This window comes from Postia placenta (genome assembly GCF_002117355.1).
Source record: "Postia placenta MAD-698-R-SB12 unplaced genomic scaffold POSPLAscaffold_1, whole genome shotgun sequence".
Taxonomy (NCBI): Eukaryota; Fungi; Basidiomycota; class Agaricomycetes; order Polyporales; family Adustoporiaceae; genus Rhodonia; species Rhodonia placenta.
In genome coordinates this window covers 2218111-2228779 of record NW_020169832.1, presented here as the reverse complement: position 1 = coordinate 2228779, position 10669 = coordinate 2218111, and the positions used below count along the sequence as shown (strand labels likewise).

The 10669-nt window shown below is 59.1% G+C and overlaps 3 protein-coding genes across 3 annotated transcripts; all 3 read right to left on the bottom strand.

The window, feature by feature from the left end:
* Positions 1 to 49: 49 nt before the first annotated feature.
* On the bottom strand, positions 50 to 577 carry POSPLADRAFT_1038058 (hypothetical protein). Its single transcript, XM_024477322.1, has one exon. The coding sequence runs from the start codon at positions 565 to 567 to the stop codon at positions 244 to 246; it is 324 nt and encodes a 107-aa protein (XP_024344361.1). The 5' UTR covers positions 568 to 577; the 3' UTR covers positions 50 to 243.
* Positions 578 to 969: 392 nt separating this feature from the next.
* On the bottom strand, positions 970 to 4745 carry POSPLADRAFT_1127979 (hypothetical protein; the record flags this gene model as incomplete). Its single annotated transcript, XM_024483688.1, has 8 exons — positions 970 to 1499; positions 1558 to 1915; positions 1975 to 2137; positions 2190 to 2321; positions 2377 to 2618; positions 2683 to 3008; positions 3076 to 3781; positions 3846 to 4745. 8 exons carry the CDS (start codon positions 4743 to 4745, stop codon positions 970 to 972), a joined length of 3357 nt encoding a protein of 1118 aa, XP_024344360.1.
* Positions 4746 to 6456: 1711 nt separating this feature from the next.
* On the bottom strand, positions 6457 to 8617 carry POSPLADRAFT_1042778 (hypothetical protein; the record flags this gene model as incomplete). Its single annotated transcript, XM_024478160.1, has 5 exons — positions 6457 to 7382; positions 7440 to 7956; positions 8010 to 8326; positions 8385 to 8404; positions 8460 to 8617. 5 exons carry the CDS (start codon positions 8615 to 8617, stop codon positions 6457 to 6459), a joined length of 1938 nt encoding a protein of 645 aa, XP_024344359.1.
* Between the last annotated feature and the right edge of the window lie 2052 nt (positions 8618 to 10669).

The window sequence follows — 10669 nt, the reverse complement described above, 5'->3', positions numbered from 1 at the left end:
TGGCCGCTGCACTCAGATTGATGTATTGATAGCTATTTTTGCATATGTATAGGATAAACCGATGTATCAGGGCACAATAGACCCTCATGATGTATTCGATGTATTAGACCCGAGTGACCACGAGCATCATATCTAAAGGATAGTGAAGGCGGAGTCGATGTATCGCAGCGAACAGAGACAGACATGAAAACCAAGACGAACGATATACTGAGTGGATAAATATACAAAAGACTGGAGACTGCACTAGGAACTTCCGAGTATGGTAGGACGAGCGGTGAGGACAGTGTCGACACTGGCGCCGGTATCGCGGCGGACCTTGGCTTCGGTCGCAGTGCTGGTGCTGGAGACCCGATCCCTATTTTGCCGGATTGAGTCATGGAGGCTATATACGTTCTTTGTCGGAGTCCCCTGCTCGCTATCGCTGCCGCGGTACAATTCAACAGTCACATTGTCTTGACTGTCATAGCTACCGCGCGGGCTGGTGGAGTATGCGCTCTGGAAGTCAGCCTCGTCATCGGTGGTAGCGGATGCCCCCAGAGAGAGCGAGGGTGTGGTCGGCGTGATCATGTTCGGCGACGCAGGGCGAGTCGCGCTCAATGATGCCGTCGAGGGAATCGTGCGCAGACCGGGCAGGTCAAGCGTCTGCTTGACAGGGCTCAAAGGCGACTCGGCCTCGGCTTGGACGATACTGATCTTGTCCTCCTCAGGCGACTCGGGTATAGCCTCAGTGTCCAAGACCTCGGGTATACTATGCTCAGTTGGCGGTGATCCTTTGCCCACGGGAGGCGGCGACGTCGCGAAGCTCCTGTTGTTGGCTCCTCTCGAATGCTTGCCAGAGCTCCTGCCGCCCTTGTGGCGGCGCGAGCGCATCCGCGTATCGGACATATCACTCTCGCTCAGCTGGCTCTCCATGGACCGCCGCTGGGCTTCTGCAGCCAGTGCGTTCTCAAGCTAACAAGGAGACTTGAGTCAATAATGCACGAGAAGCATGTCAAACCCCGGACATACCTTGCGCTGGATCGCGAGGACCTTCTGAGTGATCTTGTCGCTCTTCTGGCTGATGCCCTCGTCCATGGCTGTCATCCCGTCCTGAGGCAAGTCGCCGAAGCTCGCCGAGAAGCGCTTCTTCTTGGACTTGAGCTCCTCCTCCTCTTCCTCCTCTTCCGGCACAGTCCCGGTAGCCAAATGCTGGCGTGCCTCGCGGCCCTCGCCCTCGTACGACTCCGCCAACGTCGATTCCGTACTGAAAGACCGGAGTCCCCGGGAGCTGGGGCGGCGATACGTGGTCGGCGCGGAGCGGGAGGACATGCGGCTGCTGGGCCGCGAGCCATAGTCGGAGTCTTCCACGTCGACGGCCATGTTCGCGAGGGCGCGCTCGATCTGCACCTCGACCTCTGCGATCATGTCCGCCCGCTCTTCCTCCATCCGCTCCATTGTCTCCCGCATCTGCTCGAGCTCGGACAGGGCCGTCTTGTGCGCATCCTCCGTGTCCTTCAGCTCTAAAACCCAGGTCAGTCCAGCCGGAAAAATGAAAAGACGACAGCAGGAAACACGTACGGTTCTGCAGCTTAGCCTTCTCGGCGGCCGTCATGGTGATCATGCTCGACAGCCGCTTCGTCTCCTTCTGCTCCTTGTTGATCTTCGAGCGCAAGTCGCTCGCCTCCACGCTGAGCTTCTCGGCGTACTGCTCAAAGGTCACGAATTTGTCGCGCCATAAGTCCGACTCGGTCATCAAGAAGTTGAGGCGGCGAGACAGGCGACCGATCTTCGTCTCCAGATCGTCGCGCGCATCGACAAATGCAGTCGCACGCTTGCGGATAGACAGCTGGATGTGCTGTTCGGCCACAGTGAGCCTCGGGAGCGGGCGGACAGACCCGAAGGAGCTGATTCGCTTGAGCAACGAGGGCTTCTTCATCTGACCACGAACCTAACGTTGAGGACAACGCACAACGTCAAGATGGGACTCGAGCGTACCTTTTCCGCCAGAACACTGTCAAAGGCCTGGATGATGCGGGTGGAATGCCACCACTCCGGCGGCTTCACCATGTCCGCAACGGCAGTCGACGCCACGCCTCTCTTCGCCTGGATCTTGCACACGGGTCTGAAACGTCCAGCGGGGAACGCCTCCTTGAACTCACTGCAGCAGGTCAGCATACAGCTCGTATGTGCAAAAAACCACAGCTACAAACCTAGGGACGCAGTGGTCAGGATGATAGTGGGGCTCGAACGCCGTCAGCAGCTTCTGACGATATTTATCACGTTGCTGCTTGCTCGAGACGACGCCGGGAGGAGGAGCCGGGCAGCTCAGATAGTTGATGTCCCTAATATAGTTCATTCGCATCACCTCGAGGACACAAACCGAATTCCCGCACTCACAAGTCGACAATGCACACCTCAGGCGGCGGGCGGACGCAATACCTCGCCTCGGTGGCGAGACCCATGATCCACGGGCCAGGATCGTCAATGTAGATCTTGGCGTCCCGCGAATGGACCGTCGCGAGCGCGACGCCATTCCACCCGCGCAGTTCGACCAGGTACTTGATCGTGTGCACAGCGATGCCCAACATCGCCGGATGCCGCGAGAACAGGAGGATCCTCCCGGTCGGCGCGAGGGCGATCTGGGGCCAAAAGGAGTCACCCCACCGCTCTCGAAAAATCGCGACACACAAACCAACAACGCACCTCGCAAATGGTAAGAATGTTATCGATGTTCAGGCACTTGAACAGCGGCCACATCGTGAAGTTCACGTCGACCAGCCCGCGCCCAAAGTCGAGCCCGCCCGGGAAGCGCGCGACGACCTCCAGGCTCGTCTCGAGGCCGGCCCCGGCGTGCGACGGGGGCGCGGACGACGCGTCGAGGCGCACGAGCTCTCCCGGCCGCGGCGCGGGGTGCGAGAGGATCTTGCTGATCTGCAGCGTGTGGCTCTGCACGTCCTTGGAGAACCGCGCCCACGAGAGCGTCAGGTAGTCCCGCATCAGATCGTAGATCGGGTATCGCGATACGAGGGCTGTGGGGCAACACGCACACGCGCATCATCAGCACGCACCCCGCGGGGAAAGAAGCAACAGGCTCACTCAGCGCATACGGCAGCCAGAACACGGTGTCGCCCGGGAGGAACAGCGTGCTCTCGCCGGGGCCGTGCCCGATGGTGCTCGCGACGTCATAGTCGCTCTCGCTCACCGCGCCGCCCTCGCCGTCCGTCTCCGGGTCCGCGTCCGTCTCGACATCCGTGCCCGTGCCCGCGCCTGCGCCCCACGGCCCGCGCGCGCTCATCCGCGTGCGCCGGCGCGCCTGTGCGGCGGGATCTGTATTGTCGCTGGTGTGCGAGCGCCCGCGCATGCGCGCCGTGACGAGGCTGCTCTGCGCGCTCTCCTTGCGCGGGCGGCCCGCCTCGAGTGTGCGGCGGATCGCGCCCGTGCGCTCGGGGTCGGCGTGCGACCACACGGTGAGGCAGACGCCGTGGTACGTGATCTGGCTGTTGGAGCTTGTCTTGACGGAGCCCGCTAGGTCGGGGCCGCTGCTGCTGGAGGGCGGGGAGAGGACAGGCGCACCGAGGTACGCGGAAGACGGCCGCGCGCGGGCAAAGGGGTCCTCGTACGGGACGGACATGATGGACGACCGCTCGGTGTTGCCGGTGAGGACCGAGGCGCGGAGCACATCGGTAGAAGGAGAGGGCGCGAGTGGGGTAGCAGGCGCAGGGAGCGTGAACGTGAACGTGTGCACCGTCGACGCGGGTTGAAGGGTAGACGCGATGATCTCCACTTCGCGGGGAAAGGACAGCTACAACCGGCCGGGTATTATTAGTTCATGCCCGTCCGCAGCAGGACGGTCGAAGCGTATATACCTTGAGGGCCTTGGACAGCATCTTGCCCACGTCCTGCTTGCTCAGATGGCCCGAGCTGCTGAACACTGTGGAGCCTTCGTCTGCCTTGCCCTTCTTCTTGCGCTTACCGCCGCCGCCGGCACCTGGGCTTACGGTGCTACCTAGCACCTCGGGCCTCCACCATCTCCCTACCGCGCCGTCTGTGTGGTGCAGACCCATGACCGAATCGGGGTCCGCGAGAGTCCACGTGTGAGGACTCTTGGGAAGGCCCGACACCACGTAGAGGGATGCCAGCGGGAGCGTCGGGCCCGTCGCGGGTGGAGGCGCCGAGACGGTCGTCGGCGGCGCAGAACGCGCAGAACGCGCCGACGCGAGGGAGGTTCTGTTGGAGGCAGGGATGGGCTCCATCTCCTTGCGATGGCGGATGCCCAGGATGCGTGCCGCTTTATCCGGGCGGCGGATGACGGCCGTGGACTCTGGGCCGGGGTGCTCGACGTTGACGTACTCGAGATCGTTGTCGTCAACGAGACCGGTGGAGCTCTCGCCTGTGGTGGACGGGGCAGCGCGGTGGGCGGGGGAGGTGGGCGACAGGCGTGTGTGGTGGTCAAGGGAGTCGGCGTCGATGTTTGAGTTTGACGCGGCGGAAATAGTAATGATCGGATCAGGTGCAGGGATTGGGCGGGGTGTGCGGGCGGCGGCGGGACGTGTGGCAGGGACGTCTGCCCTGCTGGCAGCCGACCTGAGGCTGAGGTTGGACTTTTGGTTGGGTTTACGTGCGAGGGTGGAGGAGAGGATGGAGCGCTGGCCGTGGTTGCCATCTTCATCTGACCACCGAGAGGTGAGGATTTTCTCGCCGATCAGGGGGTGGGACGAGACGGGCGGGTGCTGGATGGGCGACTTTGCCCTTGTGCGCGCGTTCATGGTGGACGGCGCGGGGATAGAAATAGGGAAAGGGGAAGAGGGGAAGGGGAAAGGAGAGTGGGGGACACGGGGAGGTGCCTTGGAGGGAAGAAGAGGAAGAAGAGCAGCTACGCGACCTTCGCCGCTGCAAGAACCGCTGAAACTGATTATTTACTCGCATAACTCCACTGCTCATTAGCGGTGAGAATGTTCTCCCTTCCCCTTCATGATCAAGATTCCTCATTACGCCATTTCTCACGCCGTGCTCATTCCCGTTCTCTGCGCGCGCATGGCAACAGCACACGAGCTCTGCTTCTACTGCAGCCTGCCGCCGCCACTCTTCTGCAGCCCACGCTCTCAACTGCTGCCGTAGGGTCGCAATGGAATCCAACCTACTCTCGTCGCGATCACGTGGCACAACGCGAGAAGCCCCCTTTAGCGTCAAGACGTCGATCATTCCGTTCCCTCGGGGCCGGCTAACAAACACCCTGCCATTTTGGATCCACTCGTCCATCACGACACAGGCGCCCAGATCCCTCGCCAGATTCGGCGTCCTCGTTCTTCCCCTCGGCCCGCTCTGCTCGTCCTTCCTCCCGCTATCTCCCAGTGCCCGTCCACCACTACTCTGTATTCAAGCAGACCGCCAACTCTGCAGGTCTCTCTCTCCTCTGTGTCTACACGTCTTCCGTGCATTCTTGGGCGCCGTCCATCGCGGATCTGGCACAGCACGCTAGCACCCCGGCAAACCAAATACCTCAGACGGCCTCTGCGCGCCGACCGCATCTTGGCCGCCATTCGCCCCCGGCCTCTTCTCGAATCCACTGCGGTCAATGCACGATGCGCATCCCCTCCTGGCACCCCCTCGGCTGCCGTCTCGTTTCATGCGCTCTTCACTGTGACGTCGTTGCTGTCCGAAACGACCGCTCGTTCCTATGGCTCCAGCTCTCGCCCCCGACTTCCGCAGGCTCACTCTGCGTAGTCGAAAGCGATATCGCAACTCACATTCGTGGCATGTGCTGTCGCGGTCGCGGTACCTGGCCAGCGACGCCATCACACCGTCCCTGTCGAAGCTCTATCGCGTTCCTGGTTTCCGCCCGCGAGCCTCGACTTTTATCGCCCCGGGTCCCTGGCCACAGCGCTCGACGCGCCCTCCATTCATAGGAACATCCAAACGCTAGGCCCTGATGTCGCCGCCCCTGGACCGATTGTCTGCAGCATCGGCCCCGAGCAGTATTAGTACTAGTGCCTCCCTGGCTCGTATCTGATGTCTCCGAACTCACGTAGCTCTCCTCCAGCCGTGCTCATGCTCAAAGTTCCAATTCTTGATCTTGTAAGCCGCATATCGGGTTCATCCCGCGATGAGCAAGTTATCATCACCCACTCCTCATTTCATCACTGCTTCCATTCTGAGCGTCAAAGCTGACAGGATCCATGCATCATAACTCTTTGTCTGTTTACCCTGCACTTCCATGTCGACGTTGCTCCGATGGCATGTGCCCAGTTTCGGGGGTGGACGCTCCAGATCCAATGCGTTAACACCCTCACACCTACATGCACTGCTGAATGTACATAAATGCTGTATATGGGGTCATGTCAAATGCAAGAACAGAATCCTCCACAAAATCGAGACAGAGTCACGGAAGATGTAAGATAAAAATAGTGTCATGTGTCCATCGAGGCGTACGATGTGATCAAACGCAGTGCGACAGAAACGGCCCCAGCTTCAAGCTCCTCATCTATGCGTCGTCGCCGCAAACACATTCCGCACCCACTTCCACCGCCCCTTCGCACGCCGCCCTTGCGTCAGCGCACCCGGCAACAGCGCCTCCTGCTCCTCCTCCCGCCCCACCCTCCCGCGGGGCGGCTCGTCGCCCGGCACCGTCCCCTCGCTCACCACCCTCCGCATGCTCCGCCGCCCGCTCTCCTCGTCCCCCACGCTCCCCCGCCGCGCGGACACCCGCCGCCTTCGCTCCGGCACGAGCGCAAAGCCCGGGCTCACGGGGCTCAGCCCGATCGCGAACCCCCCGAGCGCGCTCCCGCTCGGCGCGAGCGGCCCCGCGAACGGCGGCGGGCTCAGCGGCGCAGCGAGCGTCGTCCGCCGCCGCCGCGTGCTCGGCGACCCGGTGCTGTCCGCCGCGTACGACGAGCGCGAGCGCCGCATGGCCTCTGCGGGCGCGAGCAGAGTGGACTGCCGCGGGCCCGGCGGCGCGGTTGCGTTCGAGGGGACGAGAGACAGACGCGGCGCGTCGGCGGGCGGGGGCGGCTGGCTGGCGGCGTGCGCGTCGGGCGCGACGGGGCCCATGCCGATGTCTTCGCTCGGGGGGCGGCTTGGCAGCGGGAGCGTCCGCGAGCGTCGGTGCGCATCCATGGGCAGAGGCTCATCGTCGAGGATCTCCTCGTCGTCCTCGCCGTCCTCGAGAGCAGAGTCGTATGAGTCTGCACTCGTGAACGAGTGTGCATCGGCCTCATCGTGCGTCCATGCACCGATGTCAATGCTGTACCCGCCGGTAGGTGGGAAGCTGACGATCCAGACACCTGCGAGGAGGATGGAGATACCCAGCAGGACAAGGAGAAGCTGCGTCTTGGAGAGGAGTGAGAACTGGTCAAAGTATACAAGACCGTTTATGATCGAGGATAGATTGTAAAGGCAAAATGCGACTGTCATTCAACGTCAGAAATGTGTGATGTAATCGTCTTAAACCTGTAAGCACTCACGGGGGCAGACGACGGTCGGATCAGCGAGGACCAAACTCTTGTGCATATACCACAGCTGCAGAAGAGCGCAGACACCCAGACTAAGCAGGAGGATCCAGGCCTGCCATCGCCAGAATTGGTTGTCTCCCGCGATGGTGAGCATGAGCAGTTCAACTCCACTCTTCGCGAAGAGTAAGCACATGCCAGAGATGATCCCTGAGAACGACGCATAAGACGCGGCAAGAAACAGGGGCGTCCGCGTGGATTGGGTAGTAAAGATAATCGCGCTGGACAGAATAGATTGGTTGGATGTTGTGCCCGAGGGAGAGGGAGACTTTGAGCGGCCGTGTGAATGTGAACGCGCACGAGGCTTGCGATCAAGAAGGGGTGTCCGCTCGCTAGGATCGGCGGTGTTCGATGCTGTTGTTGTCGTTGTCAAGATGGAGGGATGAGAATTAGGTACGATGAGGGGGGATAGCGGCGGCGACACTGCGGGCAACGCCATCTTGCGGGTATAGGAATATTCCGCTATGTGTGTCTGGCCACAGAGACTTCAGTTACATCCACGAGAATAGTGAGGACAGCTCGTACGATGGCAAGGCATACAACTGTGGCTATGCCCAAGAGTGAGAAGTACACCACGAAGACAGGCCGGTTGAAAAGCATGAGTAGGTCCTCCAGGGAATGCGTGGGTTCAGGTACGATGCCGAATACAGCGACGAGGACGGCACCGCCGGCGATGAGCAAGGTGCCTATTAGCATCCACATTGAGAATACATCGCCAAGGAGTATCCTTGCAAAGAACGCGTTCCATAGGAGAGACACGGCGCCAAGAGGCGCAAGGATGACGACGGGTAGCGAGGCGATCTGAAAGACGGAGCCAAACAGATTTGACGAGATGAATATCGCTTCACACGGCGGCTGAGGGTGAGCACACAGCGGCCCGCGATGCAAGTATCAACGTACCAAATCCAAACAGCCAGAGCCTGTGCAAGTGTGAATCGTGGATCGTGTTGCGGACATGAGGAGGCGTGCACTCACGGCCTGCGGTGTTCCACCCTCCTCTCGAATTCCGGCAGCGACTGGTTTATGACATGGCTCTTGCGCTGGATTGTCAAACCTAGAGACTGAATGAATGATGCTAGGAGCCCGACAGTTATGCCGAGGGGAATAGAAATGTGGGTGTCGCCGTCGGCCATGAAACTCATGAACACGATGTGTGAGCGCGACGCCCCAAACGCCCGACGTTTCCTTTCGGAGACTTACACGTGATTACGTTTAAGCGTCCGATCTCGATCATCATGATCCAATTCTCTCTTATCAATTATTGAGAGTCCTTACTTTATACTCCATCTCCATACCTGGCTGGGTTGGCAGCTCCACCCGCCAATCCCAAATAACCATTAAGCAAACCCATCAAATATGCTCTCTCATATAATGCAACATATACAAAGAAGCTGTCTAGTTATTCAGAAATACCACGTTCATGGACAACCTGCAATGCATCTACGACAATAACTGAATTCCATCCTTCTGTGCAAGGACATAAGTGATGGGAGACAGCGAGATCCACTCAATGGGAAAAGTAGAACATGCAAAAGATGTGTAATTGGTACGACAAAGCCATGAAGTGCAAGTAACATAGACAAATTGTGGACAATGGTAAGTTCATGTGATGTGAAGGCTGCACTCTGGCGCAGTGGGCCTCCACAGGGGAAGCAGCCATGTTACGTGCTTTGCAGGTCTCCTGTCGAGGAACCTGGTCCATCAATCTCGCAAGGTAGTCGTGTCAGGCATGAACATAGATAAGCGACCAGTAAAGTAAGTGAGCCAAGCCATATAATGCAGCGTGAGACAAATGAGGCAAACGCACATCCGGCGCATGTAAATACATAGTTAACGCGCAGCAGAATTTTGTGCGTGCAGATGCGAGTAGTGGCACAGCCACATAGGACATGCCGACATGTTGAACGAGTTCGAGATTCCGAGAGATACGAACCAAGAAATCTCATCAGCAGGAAGAAAACCTACAGCGCAGGACACAACACGCAATGCAGCCGCCTCAGAGCCTGAGCACGCCCGTGGCGAACACGACACGCAGGACATTGAACCAAAGACGTCAGCCACAATCTGAGCCACAGGCGCCACAATGTCAGCCACCGGAGCCACCGCGGCAACTACACCAGCCACAATTCCAGCCACATACGGGCGTCGATCAAAACCTTACGTAAGATCAAATGTGGTAACCATACAGCGGGTGATTCGGAACTAATACTGACGCACGCAAGGATCTGTGCACACAGTTTATATATACTTGCACTCACATCAGTGCTATATCCGCTGGAGGGTGCCGCCCTAAGCCGGATACTATATGCACGTACATACCGTAGCGAGGTGTCAATATATCCTAGGCTGTCTGGGAGTATCAATAAGTGGTGAGTAAGCGGTCTTTCATCTGGGGTGGTCGGTGGGGATGCGATCAAGGTCGTCAGTGTCTATCTGTGCTGGGGACCGTATGAAGGCGGGGGAAGGGAGCTTGGGCACATAGGGGTGTAACTAAGGTAAGCTAGATAGGGATCATTGTTCATACAGTAAGAATAAGGTGAAAAGGAAGGAAAAGGGGAAGAGGGGACGACCGCTTCGCGGCCAGTAGCCTTGATATAGTCAATGAGAGCCGGGAGGGCTTCTGGGTCGCTGAGGAGAGTCCGTATTAGCATATTGAAGGGGGGGGGAGGGGGCACGTCGTAGTGGGCGCGGGCTCGTTTCTACGTCGGGCAGTGACGCAGGTAGTACGACACCGTCTCTTCGCTGTTGCCACAGGTGGAGCACAGGGCCGATTCGACTTTGCGTAGACGGAACAGATGCTGAATTAGGGGCGCATGTCCGGACCGCAGTTGTATAAGTAAGCTTGTCCGGTTCTTTGGGAGGGACCCGGCGAGTTTGAGGAACTTGTTAGATGGGAGGGTCAATTCGACAGGTTTTAGCGTAACGAGGGGAGACTTTCCAACGTTTGCGTGCGTCGCGTTTGAGGTCGGTTGCTTCAAGGCGGCGGCGACGCCCACGGGCGGGGTTTTTTGAAGCTCGCGGGGCAGCGCTTTCATGAATCATCCGAGGTGGGTCGAGCCGCGCTGCTGCCTTCGCTATGCACACAGAGACAGTCCCAGATCCGCTTGTAACAGGAATTCCGAGTCGTTGTATCATTGGCAGAGACACCGTGACGATAATGAATGTGCCCTATCTTAGGGTTACGG